This window comes from Eleutherodactylus coqui, chromosome 13 (genome assembly GCF_035609145.1).
Source record: "Eleutherodactylus coqui strain aEleCoq1 chromosome 13, aEleCoq1.hap1, whole genome shotgun sequence".
Classification (NCBI taxonomy): Eukaryota; Metazoa; Chordata; class Amphibia; order Anura; family Eleutherodactylidae; genus Eleutherodactylus; species Eleutherodactylus coqui.
Window position 1 is genome coordinate 88,853,341 of NC_089849.1, and position 19,139 is coordinate 88,872,479.

The following is a 19,139-nucleotide window of genomic DNA, read 5'->3' on the forward strand; positions in this document are numbered from 1 at the left end:
AACGATGACAACCCACAGAAGGCCCAGCTAGACTTTACCACCCAACTGGTCCACAGGGATACAATGTCACAAGTGTCATGTGACATGTCAGTGTGATGCAGTCCTGTTTCTACCCTACATTGGTTGACCTACAGCTATACAGCTGCATACATTAAGGCATAGGCTAGAGCAGTGTTCCCCAACTCCAGTCCTCATGTTTCCTCAGTGTTGCACAGGTGATGTAAATATTGTCGGTGCCTCAGACATTGCCACAGGTGTTCTTACCATAGGATATCCTGAAAACATGACCTGTTGGGGGCGCTGAGGACTGAAGTTGGGGACCCCTGGTCTAGAGAATAACATACAGATACTGTGATGTGAACAGAGCCCGATACTTTGGGCATCTCATGCATTGCAAGCTGTTGGGGGGCACTGCAGCCTTATAGCTGGTGACCGCACAACCCTTCCACCTCCCAGCATGGCGAACCCGCGCCCCTCCGCCCAAGAATCAGACAAGTTTTTCTTTTTATATATTGGTTTTTATTCCCTTCTAAAATTGCCACCATTTCCAACAGTCACAAACCATTAAGTCACAGACCGGTTCGGCTATTCGCTGCGCCTGTGAAGCTCTCGCCCGCTAGTCTTAGAACATGCTGTATAGAATTTTCAATAAATATAGAACTACAAGCCCAAGTTATGTACAAACATCTTAGGCAAAAAAATATTATGTTTACAAATCTATATACAATAAAAACAAACAAAAATGTAAACAGTCATATCACAACGCCAACGAGAAGAATAAGCGGGACGGGGGCGGGATTCTTCGGAGGGGGTGGGGCTAAAATTAAGTGTGCTTTAAAACAACTTGTGGGAACAATCCAAGAGAGAAAAGCAGTGGTCGTATGAGAGAAGTACCCGTGTAGCAAACTGATCGATGCCCTCATCAGTCGAGGGATGGGGAAAGGGGACGGGCCTGAAAGTGCTTGTTGCCTACTGGATTTGTAAATGGAGGCAGGGGCCTGTTGACTCCATTATAAAGTTTTCAGCTATCATGGTATCAAAAAAAAAACAAAAAAACTGCAAAGCCTCTCTTTTAACCCTTGCATGTTGTAGTACAACGGGACTTGTAAAGTATTAGAAAAAACACGATTTTTGTACTTGCCGTAAAATTTTTGTCTCGTTCATAGCTTAGACCATAGGTTTAGCTTACTGCCATGGTCAATGATCCGGCCGAGAAATATGGTTCCTTTCCTCCAAGAACGGCGCCCCATCTGTGCCTACTACTTGTATTTGGTATTCAGTTAAGCCCCATTCAATTCATTGGAACAGAGCTGCAATACCATCCACAACCACTGGCAAGAGAGGTGCTGTTACTGGGAGAAAGCAGCCATGTATTCTAATCCTGCACAAGCCCTTTAAAGGGGGTTCTTTGCTTTCGGTCCCTTCTGACAACATGGGCAAACTGCTTGGTTGGTCTAAAGATACGTGCTATACACAGAAGGCCATGTTGTTATATATAGGTAGAGATGACCTATATAGAATGGCTCTATGTAATCTACCTTCAGCTATGTGGGTGACCAAAAGTGAAATATGCGCTCAATCAGCTAATCAATGCCCTGCACCATACTGAATATTTCCTGTGCATTAGGGGTGCCCATGCATGCCATGTGGCCAACTTGCAGTACGTCTGCTGTGGGGCAGATATTCGGACATGCATGGGCACCCTAAGCCCATGAAATCCACGCTGGAAAAATCTGATGCGGATTTCGCTTGTGACAAAAATTAAGTGAGCTTTAGGCTATTTTGGTCAGGAACGCTATATTTTCTCCTTAAGGAGACACTTAGAAGGCGAGTGAGGAGACTTCTAAGGCCATTCATGCTCCTCTGGGTAATATGCAAATAAGGCAGATGGAACAATACCCCTGCAGCGCCACCTATTAGAAGGCAGTATTCCTGCAAGTCAATGTTAGATTCTTTATACAAGCCTTGCAACAATGACTGGGAATTGAAAGCCAATCCAGAATCCATACACAGACAGCTGTTTCGGGGAGTTTGCCCCTTATCAGTGTGCAGTAGGCTTCCGGCTTGGCTAGCGAGAGGCCTGCGATATGGGTCAAGAAAGCACCTAGAATATGAGAGTCTGTGTATGGATTCTGACTTGGCTTTCACTTCCCAGTCATTGCTACAAGGCTTGTATAAAGAGTCGAACACTGACTTGCAGGAAAGCTGCCTCGCAATTGGTGGCGCTGCAGAGGTATTGTTCCATCTTCCTTATTTGCGTTAGGCTATACGTTCACACGGGAGAGAAATGCTGTGAAACCCCTTTAAAAAGGAGATCATCATTACCGGACACTATTCTATAGCAAAAAACATAACTTATAAAAATTGAGTAACTCTGTAGACACTTTGCTTACCTTATGTCTTACACTCCATTCACACCCAGAGCTGCAGACTGGTGGAGATACTAATAGGCACCACAGCAGCCAACAGATACCATGAGAGCTTTTAATTCTGCTTAGGATGTGACTGAGTATAAAATGCGGCAAGTAATGCCAATTCACTCCATGTTATACGCCATTGATTTTCCAAGTGGTGAGCGAATGGGTACATCATCTGTGCGATGGTGCTTAGCGATATTGACCGTCTAACCCGCAAAATGCTGCCTGCGCTATTTGTTCGGGAACTGGGCACAACCGTGTAAGTTGTATGTACATATCGGGGCGTGTGTTGTGCATCAGGCATCACAGGGATAGAGGCACAGAACAAAAGGCCGGGGAGGTATACGGTTTTACAAAGGATCACAGCCCTGTTGGGTGACTTGATTGACGTTACATGGTCAACACTGTTTAAAAAGGCGGTGAGGAGGGGAAAAAAAAAAAAAAGACGACAGACACTCTGACAAGCCGACCCTGTAATATAGACCTTGGGGTGGAGTGAAGGAGCGAGTCGGAGGACCCAAAGTCTGGTGCATCCTTAGCAAGTGCGGACCGCCTACGACCGTCTTTCACCTGCTGCGTTGTAAAGCCTTGGAGGGCAAGGTACGAGCGGAGGACATACTTTAAGCCATGAGTGGTTGTGCCGAGTCTCCAGGATGATAGCACAGCCAATTCACAGCAGTACAGTAAACCGAGACACGAAGAAGTCGCAGAAGCCGTGTCCGGGGGGTTATGAAGCATCCAAAATTGGCGGCGATAAAGTATATATTACGCAGCCTCAATTGCAGCTCAAGTAAATATAGTTGAACCCCTTTTCCCGTCCCTGGTGGGAGCAGCATCTCCTCCCTCGAGAAGGCAGTGAACAGGATAAAGAGTAGCGAATTTGGAGCTTTTTTAGACAGAAGGTCATGAGTCCGATCTCAGGGTCTCTGTGCTCATACACTGAGGGGAAGCATTCCGGGGGGAGACGCAGGCCGCGAGCCTAGGATTCCAGGGGGGTCGTATCCGTTCATTGCCCTGCGGATAGAAAAGAAGGAAGATTAGTAAACTGATCGACTGCAGTTAATCTGAGAAAACTGGACACTTTCTGGAGAAGCAATTCAGGTACCGCCCCAAATACAAGCAGCAAGTTTCAATAAAGAGGACCAACATCTACGAAAAAGAGTTTGGAAAGAATATAAAAATTGTCATTATTACCCGCTTTGTCTCCATAAAGAGTAAGTTCACCAAACCATGCGTAAAACACAACGGGGAAACTCCGCCATGAGGATTTACTGCAAGTGTCTGCTCAGAGTCAGTCAGTCCCCATACAGCATATTCAATAGAGTAGTTCTAGGTCACTGCTACTAGATATGCCAAGCCGGACTCCATGGAGGGTGTTGGGTTACAGATACTGGCAGCGGACAAAAGGGAACTTTACTGGGGAAAACCTTGTGTGACGGGGCAAGTGGAACTAGTACTTGGGCAGGTGTCACAAATGCGTAGGCGTATTTGCACTGTGTTATTGCTCGCGGGTGTATTTTACTGTATGCATGCCCCGCATATTGGCGCACAGAAATAAATGGCACACAAGCATGCTCCCATTGATTTCAATGGACAATTAAGTTTAGTTTAATATGTGTTTTTTTCATGCGTAATACACAAAAACCACATGTGACCAAACCCATTCAAATCATAGCAATCCTCAAGCTAGAGGCGGTACAAAAAGGTACTGGAGCCTCCATGCCCTCCCGTATCACATCTTGTATCCAAGCTAGAGGCGGTACAACAGGGTACTAGAGCCTCCATGCCCGCCCGTATCACATCTTGTATCCAAGCTAGAGGCGGTACAACAGGGTACTAGAGCCTCCATGCCCGCCTGTATCACATCTTGTATCCAAGCTAGAGGCGATACAACAGGGTACTAGAGCCTCCATGCCCGCCCGTATCACATCTTGTATCCAAGCTAGAGGCGGTACAACAGGGTACTAGAGCCTCCATGCCCGCCTGTATCACATCTTGTATCCAAGCTAGAGGCGATACAACAGGGTACTAGAGCCTCCATGCCTGCCCATATCACATCTTGTATCCAAGTTAGGGGCAGTAAAACAGAGAACTAGAGCATCCAAGCCCACCCGTATCACATCTTGTATCCAAGCTAGAGGTGGTCCACCAGGGTACTATTGCCTTCATGCTCATCCATATCACATCTTGTATCCAAGCTAGAGGCGGTACAACAGGGTAGTAGAGCCTCCATGCCCGCCCGTATCACATCTTGTATCCAAGTTAGAGGTGGTACAACAGGGTACTAGAGCCTCCATGCCCGCCCGTATCACATCTTGTATCCAAGTTAAAGGTGGTATAACAGGGTGCTAGAGCATCCATGCCCACCTGTATCACATCTTGTATACAAGCTAGAGGCGGTACAACAGGATACTAGAGCCTCCATGCCCACCTGTATCACATCTTGTATCCAAGCTAGAGGCAGTGCAACAGGGTACAAGAGCCTCCATGCCCACCTGTATCACATCTTGTATCCAAGCTAGAGACGGTACAACAGGGTACAAGAGCCTCCATGCCCACCCGTATCACATCTTGTATCCAAGCTAGAGGCGGTACAACAGGGTACTAGAGCCTCCATGCCCGCCTGTATCACATCTTGTATCCAAGCTAGAGGTGGTACAACAGGGTACTGGAGCCTCCATGTCGGCCCGTATCACATCTTGTATCCAAGTAAAAGGTGGTATAACAGGGTACTAGAGCATCCATGCCCACCCGTATCACACCTTCTATCCAAGTTAGAGGTGGTACAACAGGGTACTAGAGCCTCCATGCCTGTCTGTATCATATCTTGTATTCAAAGCTAGAGGCGGTACAACAGGGTCCTAGAGCCTCCATGCGCTGGCCATATCACATCTTGTATCCAAGCTAGAGGCGGTACAACAGGGTACTAGAGCGTCCATGCCCGCCCGTATCACATCTTGTATTCTAACTAGAGACGGTACAAAAAAAAAAAAAAGAGATCTAGAGCCTCTATGCCCGCCCTTATCGCATTTTCTATCCAAGTTCGAGGGGGTACAACAGGGTACTAGAGCCTCCCTTCAAGCGGTTAGTTTTATGCAATAAATGATGCTGTTGCTCTGCTATTGTAATCAGTTACTTATAACAATGTTATAATCACACAGAGAAAGTTTCATCCCCTCTGACAACTTCTAGGGGAGGGATTGGTGCTGGCAATGAGTGTATAGATTTCTTTCTGCATTGGGACCCAGCAGCCAGCGAGTCGTGTTCACAGGAGTGGGTGGGCATTGTGCGTCCTGGGGTCCGTGCCCGTATACAGCGAGCACAGAATGGGGGCTGTGTTCTGTCAGAATGAGGTCACAGAAGAGTGTGTGGGAATGGAGGGTTAATCTGTACCAGCCCCTTGGACGTTGCAGGGTTCCCACTTAGTCACAAAACCTGTAGAATATATTGAAGATGTCTCCAGTCTGAAAGATGGATGTTTTGTTTTCAGGACCTAAAGACATTGCTTGCTGCAGTCGGTGGTAAAAAACTGGGAGTGTAAATGAATGACCATTCTCTTTTTGAGCAGTGAAATAAATTCCAGGTATGGTCTACATGCGGACACTCACGTGCCTTTCCACGGATGCACCAACTGAGCCTTTAAGACCTCTTCCTCTGAGCTTCCTCCTGAGGTTACACAAGATGGTAATGTACTTATGTAAGACCATTAGGTCATCTAAAAGGAATGACACAGCGGTCTCCCGTGTTGATAAGGCTCACGCTGCGGACACTTCACTTGTGGTCACGTTGGAAGCCTGACACTTAATTCCCCGACCTTGCTTCAACCGTATAATCTTATTACAGCTGAGAAGACAAGAGCGGCCAAGTTGGGATTTCTACGCAGAGAAAGCAGACTGGTACTGAAGATAAAATGACAGTATAGGAAGCCTGCGAGAATTGTGCCATCACACAATGTCAGGCGGCTGCCCTGAAAGCCTGGCTCTAGTCCAAAACCAGTTCCAATTTGATTAGCGACCCCTTCATCACAGTAAAAACAGATGCTACTGGATTGATGGATTGAAAGCCATCACCCAGCTCACACCAAGGGCCCTTTTACATGGAACGAGCTGGCAACGTCATCCCTAGCTCATTCACGCTCGGGCATTCCTCAGGCACTTCTCCTTCAGTGTTTCGCTTTCCTATGTCAATCACTGAGCAATTAGTGTTTAAATGGCACGAGACAGCTGAAACTGAACAAGCGAGAACCTCACGATTCTCCTTCGTTGCTCAGTCGTTTGCCCGCATATACACCGGACGATCATCATTCAGTTTTATTAATTTGAATGAATTTCTGAACGATCATTCCATCTAAAAAGGGCTTAATAAAGGGTGCACCGATCAAGAAACCCTCCCCCCACTCATACACTAGTGGTGGCCATACACAGATACAAGTAAGCCGATGGTGGAACAATCATTGAACGACCAACTGAGCGAATGTTACGACGGTGCAGCCATGTATACTTTAGTTCATACTGACGTTAGTTGGACAAACTCGTCCTGTCAATGACTGGGTCAGTGTGATCAAGGGCCAGTAAGCCCAGCGCACCAGTCCCTGATGGTTCCATACTGGTCAGACACACCGCTGGAGACATTATCATGCATTCAGCGAGCTAGGAAACCACTAAAATCCAGAGGTTGTCCACCCACAGGAGGCATGCACTACCATTACAGACCAGGGTCAGATGTACAGCCCTGCGTGACGAGGCACAGGAGCTATTGGCAAAACCACAAGAAACATTCTGCAAAAGCAGGAGCCTCGGCAGGAACCATTAACCCCTTCAGTGGCAGGTTTATTATTACTATGTCAGCGCAGCAAGCCCTGGAGAATATCCTGAAGTCATTCGAAGTGGCGAACGTGGCGCAATAACTGTGTGTCCTCAGCACTAGAGCTGTCCACGGAAATCTTCGGGGGTTTAACTACATGGTCAGTGCAGCAAACCTCGGAGATTTCCCAGGTGTGCCACTAAAGGGGTTAATACAGGAAAAATGTAAATTGCTTCAACTTTAACCCCTTAAGGATCAAGTGCGGTAAATATACAGAGCTTGGTCCTGGGCTTTAATCTTCACCGATAGCAGATGTACGGTGTGGGATTAAAGCCTCTGCTCCAGCAATCAAGCAGGAGCAGGTCGGGTCCTCAATGGTTAGTCCCAGACGAAAACCCAAACAAGAGACTGTTTTAAACTGCTTCTGTCTTCTCCTTTTCTGGGTACATAGGGCTCAATGAGAGCTATGTAGTAAGTGGAAGTATAACTTCTAGTATGTGACCGCTGTTTCACCTGCTACAGCAGAGCTGCAGGTCCTAACAGACCCTGATTACCTTTGGTAGTGATTGATGTCACACTAGGGGTAGGTTTTCCCCAGTAACTGGGACTCGTATGAATGTGGCTCCTACGGACACCCCAGCTACAGTGGGAAAGAGTCAAATGTGACCATGTGAATGTCCCCCAGAGGTCTTATATGACATCATGGGGGTGATCGATGGTAAAAAAAATAGTTACAAAAATAAAATATAAAAAAAAAAATAAAAATGTACAGAATAAAATAAAAATATATGCATAAAAAAAGAAAATGATCCACCGCGATGCGAGCCAAAGCCATCGCCATGTGTGCTCTGTAATCCAAAACTATACAAATTATATAGCAACAAGTCTGAAACAAAATGAGGAACCCAATCCCATGCTGTATTTTAATGTAAAAAAAAAAAAAAAGTTAAAAAATGTATCTTTTACCTCTTTACCCCCAATTAAACTAAAAAATGGGGGGGGGGGGGGGGGGGGAGTCTGTGAGAAAAAGATATAAAAAAATAGCCCCATATGCGACGGGAAAAAACATTAATAAAATTTGGTAGCTGAAGGAAAAAAAGAAAACACCACATGGGTAAAATCTCTAAAAAGAGCCTGGTCCTTAAGGGTCATTAAAACTGTAAAAAAAATGTTTTAGGAAAAAAAGTGTACCGAGATCTGTTCCAGACTGTGGATCCTCCTGGAAGATATCTACCACAAGGGGCGCACTAGACAGGCTTCAACATTTCTGCTCATTCTTCCTGGGTGAGCACCAATATCCATGCCTTTCATTATTTGTATTAAATTTCTGTGTGCTTCATATGGTCCTTGGTTTTAGCTAGGGGAGTGCGAGTGCGGCAGCATAAGGCCTCCCTCATACAGGGCGTTTGCAGAAACGCAGCGTTTTTCAACGCGGCGTTTACTGCAGATTCTGCCCCGTTTCAGCAGCGCTGGCATACGTTTTGGCTGAGTTTTCAGCTCGGCTGAAAACGCAGCCAAAAATGCTGAAAAGAAAAAAAAAAGTAATACTCACCTAGCCGCTGCTCTCTGCCGCTGATCCGGGCTTCCTCGGCACTCCCAAGTCTATTGCCGGAGGCCAGGTTTGAGAACCCGGCCTCCGGCAATAGAGCACTGTGATTGGTTGTCGGTGCTTGCTCGATGCCCAATCACAGCCCTTCATTGACTGTCTCAGCCAATCAGAGCTTGCTGGCGCTGATTGGCTGAGACAGTCAATGAAGGGCTGTGATTGGGCATCGAGCGTGCCGATAACCAATCACAGCACTCTATTGCCAGAGGCGGGGTTCTCAAACCTGGCCTAGGGCAATAGACTTGTGAATGCAGGGGAAGCCCGGATCAGTGGCAGAGACCAGCGGCCGCAACCCGGACTGCAGCGGCTAGGTGAGTATTGCTTTCTTTTTTTCCTCTAGCCTAGCTGGGACTGATTTTCCGGGTAGGGCTTCTGTTACAAGCCCTCACCCCGAAAATCGGCGAGCGGTTAACGCTGCCAAAAACGCGGCACCAAGTGTTGCTGCGTTTTCAGCAGTGCTAAAACCGCTGCCTATTCATTTTAATGGGCGACGCAGGGCTGAAAACGCCCCAAAATAGAACATGCATCGCTGTCAAAGCGCAGCGTTTTCAGCACTGCCTTTTCAGCCCTACTGAAATGAATGGGAGTGTTGTACAGCGTTTAGCGCTGGGCTGAAAAGGCAGCGCTAAACGCTGTATAAAACGCCCTGTGTGAGGGAGGCCTTAGGGGCTCTTCTCTGTACGCCAATACTATTAATCAAAATGGGGGTTAGATTCCCCTTCAATTGCTCAAATAAAGCACGCCTGTCTGGAATTCCTGCTCCAAACTTAGGAGCATTTTTTTTTACAGTTTGACACGTAACTTTGCAAATACTCCGCCTCCTCTTGTACCAATATAGAATGTTACTACCTCTTATACTCCGTTCACATCCAGAGCAGCATTCAACTTCTTGCTAAGGCTCCAGCCAAATCCCCCTGATCCCCTTGCTGGATCCCAAGTTCACAGCAGCCTCTACACAGAAGCCACATTCACAATAATGGATTGCAGATTACAGTCCACCTAAATAGTTTGAGGGCAACTCGTGGGACCGCGACGGCAACTCGTGGGACCGCGACGGCAACTCGTGGGACCGCGACGGCAACTCGTGGGACAGCGACGGCAACTCGTGGGACCGCGACGGCAACTCGTGGGACCGCGACGGCAACTCAAGATCAGTGCAGTAGTACTAAACAATGCCTGTGCAAAATGAGCATAGAGCTTTACCTCGCAGCATGTGGTTTTATTACCAGAACCTATACAATGTGCCGAACACAATGCTGGGACTTCTAAGGATGCACAACGCACTTCATTAACCCCTTAAGGCAAAAGCGCGTTGAATATATAGAGCTTGGTCCTGAGCTTTAATCCTGGCCGATAGCACAAAAAGGCACAGTATTAAAGCCTCAAACAGGAGCGGGTCAGGTTGCCGGCTGTCAGACACAGCTGAGGAGTCTGAGAAGGGAGAAGCATTTTTTAACCATTTCTGCCTTCTCCTTTCCCGGGTACACAGCGCTCAATGAGTATTATGTACTAAAAAGTGAAAAAGTGTTTCTTCCACTACACGAGCCGGCGATCACCGGGAGCCCCCTGTTACAGCGGAGCTGCAGGGTCCTAGTGGGCCCGATCAGCTCTGACAGTGACTATTCTCACACTAAGGGGAGTTTTTTCCTGTAACTGGGGATCCTATGGATGCGGCTCCTATGTATGTCCCAGCTACAGTGGGAAAGTGGGAGATATATATATATATATATATATATATATATATATATATATATATATATATATATATATATATATAAAAAACAACAAACAGTGTGAATGACTCCTAGAGGTCTTATCTGGGAGGAGGGGGGAGGGTCATAGATGGTATAAAAAAAGCTACAAAAAGTAAAAATAAATAAATAAACAGTACAAAATAAAAATATATACATAAAAAAATAAATTAATATTTAAAAAATAGCCCTATATGTCACGGAAAAAAAAAGCAAAAATAATTAAAGAAAATAGGGCAGTAAAACCCCACATGGGTAAAATCCGTAAAGTGTCTGCTCCTTCAGACACTTGGTCCTTAAGTGTTCACTCCCCACCGGGCGCAGCCTCGATAGTACCCGGCGTCAGTCAGAAGCTGTAACAGTACACACCATCTATAAAGAGCCGCCCCATGCAGTTAGTCTTGGCTTTACGGAAAGAGGAATGGTTATTATGCAGCGCCACACAGAACACCAGCATGCAACCTTATCACAACGGTCAATTACCCATAAACAAGGTGGGGAATATGATCTTTTCCTGCCTAGTGGGGGGAAAAGAAAAACAGATTACTCCAGCCATCCTGAAGCAGTTCACATGGCACAGAACTACCTGACAGCCACCTACCTGAGGGTCAGGACTGGAAAGTAAAGCACATCGTCAATGCTACTTAAGTGGAATGTGTCATCAGAAAATGACCTACTGGTTAAAATATTGGCAACTTTTTTTTTCTTCAATTTCCCATATTATGTATAGCTGAAAAGAATCCTGAAATCCTGCAGTTTTCAATTTGGCCACTAAGCCCAAGACTTCCTGTTCTGTAGAGGACAGCCATCGCACACAGGATCATAATGAAAGTGAACACCAATATATAAACAACATAACATCAGCTATTCACAATAGGTGATCCTACAAGCTCACCTCCTCCCCATCCCTGCACAGATCCCAAAGCATGCTCACTACATATTCCAATAGGACTCAATGAGTCCACCCATCAATGGTGTCTACTATACAAAACAGGGTATGTTAGACTATTATAAGGGTGGTTTCACATCGGTGGCAGGGATTACGCTTTCCTGCTCTGTTCGGGAAAATCCCACAGCCAACTGGCTCCACCCCTGGGCGAAACAGAACAGTGATAAGGGGATCCGCCTGCTTTCCACGCAGTTGCCTAGTTTTTGGATGGAAGAGAAATCACTGCATTTCGCGCCTTTTCTTTCAGTATTTTCAGCCGGATCTGCGTCTGAACCTACAGCCGGAGATCCCAACGCAGATGTGAAGCGGCTTTAGGCCTCAAGTCCACGAGCAGGTCGGATTCCGCATCCAGGAGCCTGCAGCGGAATCAAACCCTGCCTGCGATTGGCCAACCTGCATACCTGTCCATGTCTGTACTGTGGATGCGTTCGGAAGGGCTGGCCGGTGCTAAATGGGGCAACGCAGGGATGAACTCTTACCCCTGATGAAATGTCTCCATATTGTTTCTACTATCAACTCCGTCCCCCCGTGCAAATTAGGTGAAAAGCAGAAGTGGTAGAGTCATGGCTGCCCGGCAATGGATTGGCCATGCTGATCTACAAAACTCAGGAATGCTAACTTTTCTCCTTAGGGAGAGCACCTAAAAGGTGAGTGAGTGAGACTTCTAAGGCCATGCATGCTCCTCTGGGTAATATGCAAATAAGGGAGAAGGAACTATACCTCTGCAGTGCCACCTATTGGAAGGCGGCATTCCTGCAAGCCAAGCCTTGGCACACAGATGCAGAGTATGCGTCTCTTTATTACTAAGTAGCTGTTTGCATTGCAAATGTATTCATAATGAATAGTTACATAAAAATGTCAATTTGCACTGAAGATCCCTTTTAAGTAGGAAGTGGAAACACAATGTGAATGAGACCCCGCAGGGGCGGACATCCAGGCAAATATGTATTACACACAAAGGGGTTTCTGAAATATCACAAGTCATCAATGTGTAAACTCACCCTTTATCAAAGTATGTTGTGTGAACTGGATGGGAGAACTTTGTTCCGCTGTTTAATATACTGCTATTGCTGCTACTATTGCTGTTCAAGCTACCAGGGACGTAGGATTTCCGTGAAGCCTGATCCTTGGCAAAGTTCCTGCATGCTGCAAGCTTGGATTCTAAGGCCTGCGGAGAGAAGGACATCAGAAGTGAGTTGTACGCACCTAGGAGTTCGGGGAAAAAAGTCTAGAATGTTACATGTGGGACACACATATACCACATGTCCGAATAAGGAGACCCCTATGTTCCCCAGGGCGCATGATCAGTTTCCCCCTCAGTAAACGAATGGGAGCTAGGAAAGCCGTTCTCAGCACTCGTCACTAGATAAGACATACAAGTGTTTAGTAGGAAAAATCTGTTCCGGGCACATGTATGGGCAGGTACCATTCTTCCCCGAAAATCTTATTTTCGGGGAGGCTTGAAATATAAGCCTACCTCAAAAATAAGCCTTAGCTGCATTACCTTAAGAAAAAAAGGATGAATACATAACCTAGCAGGCTCGGGCCAGGTCCCTCATGCTGCTGTCCAGAGCTCCGGCGTGGTTCCCACTGTCCTCGGCCGCTCATACAAGATCACTTCCTGGTTATGGGATTCATAAATCCCACCTCCAGGAAGTGATGCCTGTGATTGGTTCTCCGAGCGCTGCTCAGCCAATTACAGCCATTGCTTTATGAATCGGAGGCGGGATTTATGAATCCCATAACCAGGAAGTGATCTTCTGTGGCAGCCGAGGACTGCAGGAACTGCGCCAGAGCCTTAGAATCATAGTATGGTAAAGTTGGAAGGGACCTCCAGGGTGATCTGGTCCAACCCCCTGCTCAGTGCAGGATCACTAAATCATCCCAGACAGATGTCTGTCCAGCCTTTGTTTGAAGACTTCCATTGAAGGAGAACTTACCATGGTAACCTGTTCCTTGGAGAGCAGCGGGAGGGACCTGGACCGAGCCTGCTAAGTAAATATAAGACATCCCCCGAAAGGAAGACCTACTGCCTCTTTTGGGGCAAAAATTTATATAAGGCAGGGTCTTATCTTCAGGAAAACACATCATTAAAAAAGGTCTTTGGTTTGCCATGTACACTAGTTGAGCTAATAAACCGCCTGCCTCCATTACACGTGTGAAGGTCCTTTTACATGGAATAATCATCCTTCCAACAAGCGAAAGTGAGCGCTAATTTTTCATTCTAAACACAGTCAATGATTGAATGATGAATCGCTTACTCTATGCAGGGATTAAAAAAAATATTGGCTTTTTCACTATTTGTTCAATTTAAATACCGATCGTGCAATCCTTCATACAGCGGATATGAACGAGCCAATGATGTGTCAGGCTGCGTGTGTGAACTTGAACATAATTGGGGGGGAAAGGCTGAATTGGATGGACATGATCATTCAAAGAAGAAATCTGCTCGTCTGAACGGACCCCAAGCAGTGGGTTCACTGTTAAGATTTGGCACCTGGTGATTAATAGGCTGACCATCTCTCCTGTGCACCAACAGGCAGTATTACAACTGCTGGAAGCTAAATAAGAATTCAATGTAAAATGAGAATACTTACACCCACTTTTCGTAAGAGGTCCCCTACAATGTTCAGGGCAGAGATCCTGGCGGACGGAGTTAGTGGGGTGGTACCAAATCCATTTGGTATACCTATGAACAGTCCATACAAAAAACAGGATACTTAAATAACATTAAACCAGAATTCACAAACCTTTACATCTTGGTTTACTGTCTCAGGACAAACATTAAAGACTACCAATGGGGGCTGCCAATGTGTGTTTGCTAGGGGATCAGAGCACTGCCCCCTGCAGACTGCGAGAATCAAGTGGCAGCGTGCCAGGAAAGCACCATGTCATGTTGTCCCAATGGCTTCCCTGTCTCTGGAGGCCACATAGTTAGCCCATTATCAGCAGTTGACAGTATCTATCTATATGTACGTCTGATGTAGGTCCATTAATGCAGAGCGGCGTCCTGGTGTTCCACCTCGGCAGAGGAAGACCTACCTTTCGGAGAGGTAAAGCTGTTGTCGGAGATCTTGCCCACAGGGGTAGCGGGTAAGGAGAGTGAGGCTTGCACGGCAGAATCCATCTTCTCGCAGTCTAGAGTCGGGGAACTGGGTGCGGACTTTCTTGTCCCATCGGTCTGTCTTTCACGTACTGCGAGTTCCTGCCGTAAATCTACCAACGAAATAAATATCAAATTTACACGGATTTCACTAATTAGAGGAAACATTGACAGCGGCTTCAGGATAGAAAGATCTGATGATTAAAGAGCCATCTGGTAAAAATGTTCCTACAGGACCAAAATAATCTCCTTCTTTGAAGTCCTGCCAGGTTGTGAGCAGCCTGCCACCAGCTAAAGCACCGCCAGACAGGCCGAGTATATACTGTATATACTGAGGCAGAAAATGTTACCGATTGTGAGAACAGAAAGTTATCTTATCGTAACCCTGAAAAAGCTATTAACTTAACAAAACAATACCCTAAAGCAATCAGAGTGTAAATAAAGCACCCCGATAGGACACTATATCCCGATTCAAGGGTGGAGAGGAAGAGGCCAGCTTGGTCTATGCTATTATATGTACGCCCCTCTCTCAAAGCCATGATCCAGGAGAAAAAAAAATTAACACAGTTTTAACACATTGTAAATAAACGGAAAATCTGCACTACTCGTATACTGCAGTTTATAATGAGGATCCCACCAGTCAGCTTTGCCTGTGATCTGATCTGCATGATGTCTATTAAAAGTGGCAGACGGCACAATATGTACAATCAGAGTGCGGCTTTTCATGCAGCTCTCCGATTATAGCCGAGGCTAAATGCTGACATTTGGTCACCTTTGAATAATGGTAAAGTTATGGCATTATGGCCTCATGCCACCCCGGCTGGTCGGATGCCGCATGCGGGAGCCTGCAGCGGAATCAGACACAGCCCGCGGCCAAGGACCGTGCTTATCTGCCCACGCCATCAATTTTCTTCACTGCGTATGTGTGCAATAGCGCCAGCCGGCGCACCGCCGCACTGGCACAGGGGATTTTTTTTTTAACTCCTGCTTTCCCGCAGAATCTGTAGCTCATACTTGCGGACAGGCTGTGGATTAGATGGCTTCCAATGGAACTTTCCGTGCAGGAACCGCACTAAAATGGAGCATGCTGCGATTGGTTTTCCAGATCAAAAGGTCAGTAAAACAAATCTGCATGTTTTAATTTATGTATGGACGCCCATGCTTCCCTATGGGCGGCTTAATTTGCGTATCCTCTGTGTGGGATTCCGCAAATCAGATCCACCTGTGGACATTGCGCCTTAAGCCATCTTTTGAGCGACATGTTTGGATGTAAATGTGCCCATCTTTCACTTTTCAGCCACATGATGGATTTCAGTTCTGCATGAAATTCATCGTTTGGCAGAAAAGCTGATAATACGGACTGCACGCTGTGTTCTACCCGGGGGCGCTGATAACTGCTGATTACATTGTCACAGCTGGCAGAACAAAGGGAATGTATTCAGCGAACAGCGGGTGGTCTGCTCCCTGAATACAGCTCCTGGAGGCTTACATAGCTGCTAATTGGTACTAATAGGCATTAGTACCAATTAGTAGTGTATGCAAAATGATCGCTCAAAAGCCACATAAAGGCAAGTATCAAAGATATTTCGAAAATTGAAGGTGTTGTGGCAAGTACTTCTGAAGCACAGCCAAGGAAATACAAAATTTGTGCATTCTGTCCATACCAGAAGCACAGGAGGACCACGTTCTCCTGCCACTCCTGCAGCAAGGCCATTTGTGGCAAACACACTGTTCCAGTTTGCAATGAGTGCAAGGAAGGAGTTTATTTAGTTTGACGATAGTTTTTAGGTAAATTTAATTGATGTCCTTTCATATAAGTTACTTTTTCACTAATAAATAAAATCTTGAAGTTTAGTTTTGTTAGTCTGTGAGACTAATATGTGGTGATCGTGATCTAGGGTTAATGTGCCTGTACAGTGCCCCCTATTGGAGAGTACCAGATGTTGGAGGGACACACCTCTTTACAAGGAAAACAATCAATTCTTTCATACCTTGCCAGGAGGAATTAAGGCGGTTCTGCACAATGTAGATGTCAAAGACAAGACACCACAAGATTGGTAATTCAGGGGGTGCAAATATTTAGTAAAAAACAGATAAGGCCAGGCTCACACGAATGGGTTGGACTCCGCATGTGGATTTGCACAGCAGGGGGCCTGTGATTCATTACGGAAAGTAATTGCGAATGGTCGCAGAAGATCGTGGATGTGAGCGTTTTTTTCGCACGGATGTATGCGTATAACCAGCGTATTGTCCACGCAGAAAGAAGAATGCAGACAGGGAAACTGCAGAAAGTAGTAGAACATTGTTCAGGTGAGCGAGTCGGCCTCCATGTCTGCTTTTTCTTTCTCCTCTTCTAGACGTTTCTGCCACCCTGTACTCAATGTTTAGCGCGTCTGGACGGCGATTCCCTTGCACCCATAGACCTCAATGGAGTCCATCTGCGCTAAAATAGAGCATGCTGCAATTTTTATTCTGCACGTGGAATCCGCAATTCTTACCCACGAGTGACCCGGTGAAATATCATGGCTTTCAATGCCCTCAAATCTGCCTGTATGAGCCCGGCCAAAGTCAGAAAAGCCAATGGATCGTTTGTGATCATAACATATGTATCACATGTTTACGTAAACCGATAACAAAACAGTTCCTCCAGTTTGATCCGGACTCAGAGCCTCCTGCTGCCCGGATGTAGTGCTTCCCATTAGACAGCTATATTTGGCAGCTTGTTAACACCTTTGGGTGTGTATAAGGAAACGTTCACATAAAGAGTATTGTGTCCACGCCGAGACGGCAGTGAGACTCCAGATATATAATCTTACCTCGTGCCTCATCCTTTAATCTCTGTACCGACACCAACAAGGACTCCTTCTCATCCAGTTCACTCTCCAAGAATGCATTCCTCTCAATAGCCTGATTCAAGCGCTGCTCAAAGTCTTCCAGCGACACAATTGTGGCCCTGCAGATGGGAGGTTGGGAAGAAACAGTTGCCATCAGTCTCTTCTCTTACATACGTCCCTTTTCCCGAATCAGCTGACATTACAAGATAGATTAAAGGTCGTCTTGTTGCAGCGTTTAGTCTGTAGTGAATTAAACAATGGCGCTGCTGGAAACTCAGTACCTTAAGTTGGTCAATCACCTTAGACGGCTGTGGGCCTGATCATCAGACAACTATTCTTCTCCAAGCGCCAACTCCCTCAATTATAGCGGGGGAAGGGGGGAGAAACGCCACTATCAAACTCTTCTGGCAGCAACTTACCTTCCTCCGGTCCAAAGGACAGGGCATGTTGAAAATGAACATACGTGATCCCTTTATCTGCAGTCGGGATATCCCCGTACACTTTAGACAGTTCCACTGAAATCGTGTTCAGCCAACTTACATCTAATGTACGAGCATCTTAATGGGAGACTTATGGCATGTCTATAGGATATGCTAAGGCAGTGATAGATGGGACCTATGGGACCCACACCCATATCTAGTTTTGGCCACTCATGGCCCTCAGTCCAGCTCACCGAGTAGAGTGCACTATGCTACACCATTCCCACATCTCCCAACCACTGTACCCAGAGACCCCCTCATCTATCAGACTATTATGGTATACGCCTGGATATACCAGAAAAGTCTGACACTGCAATAAGCCCTTGAAGTAACGATCATTGATCCGTTGAGTCGCAGTAAAGCCAACAATCCTCTCATTTGATGTAGTTGAGAATTGCTTTACTGCAGTGTTGTGAATGTGTGAAATGCATGACAACTACAACTGATATATTCATCCTCTATGGCTACTACCAAAGTGACTGTCCTCTAATTAACCTCCTAACATCATTACCTCGGGGAACAGATGTTAAAATGTTAACATCCATCACAGCCTTGGTTCCTGGTTTTCCGCTCTCCTTCCTACAAGAGTTATTACAAGTATTCACCCATTCCAACTCATTTCCCGGATCATTGCTTTGTATCATTAGAGATGCAATGACTATTAACTTTGCTTACACAACTGAATGTGTGTTGCACCCCCTGCAGCTGATTGCATAGGTTGGAAAAACTAATTACAATCGTGGGAGACACACTTATTAGTCTATGCTTCTAGCTCGTCAAGGTTGACCTAGTGGGTAATAACACTCCCTGAACAGCCCCCTTGATTTGTCATTGTGGAAGGGGACCAGTAAAACTGTCCTCCCCTTCAGTTAAGACTGATTTGACTCGTGTGGACAAATGAGAACCCAAGAAGGGGAACGGCCATATTTGCTCACTCCCACGTCCCAGTCATTCACGGCGATTGTGCAACTTACCGTTTGGCCCTCTCCAGGTCATCGTTGGCCTGTTCCAGTTCCCTCACGTACTTGTGAAGTTGGTCCTTGATGCTCCGGGCGCGACTCAGCTCATCCTCCAAGAGAGACACCTGCTTGTAGCTTTGTGCGTACTGATGCTCAAGTTTCTCCTGTAAGGAGGGACAACGTAATGCTTTTTAGTTCCGAGCAGTGGCCTCCAACCTACGGCACGCCAGCGTTGTAT

The 19,139-nt window shown here is 46.2% G+C and overlaps 1 protein-coding gene across 3 annotated transcripts in view; it reads right to left on the reverse strand.

Annotated features, from left to right (window-relative positions):
• Positions 1–496: 496 nt before the first annotated feature.
• The window catches only part of NDEL1 (nudE neurodevelopment protein 1 like 1), a 38,787-nt gene continuing 20,144 nt past the window's right edge, over positions 497–19,139 (reverse strand). For 2 of the 3 annotated variants that reach the window (XM_066587810.1, XM_066587811.1), the window contains exons 4-9: positions 18,917–19,065; positions 17,446–17,582; positions 14,569–14,742; positions 14,124–14,215; positions 12,528–12,694; positions 497–3,431 (exon numbers count right to left, since the gene is read on the reverse strand). In XM_066587810.1, the coding sequence (XP_066443907.1) occupies positions 3,350–3,431; positions 12,528–12,694; positions 14,124–14,215; positions 14,569–14,742; positions 17,446–17,582; positions 18,917–19,065 (801 nt within the window). In that variant the 3' untranslated portion in view covers positions 497–3,349. Of the gene's footprint in view, positions 3,432–11,060; positions 11,096–12,527; positions 12,695–14,123; positions 14,216–14,568; positions 14,743–17,445; positions 17,583–18,916; positions 19,066–19,139 lie in introns of all 3 variants that reach the window. The other variant, XM_066587813.1, reaches the window with a different exon arrangement.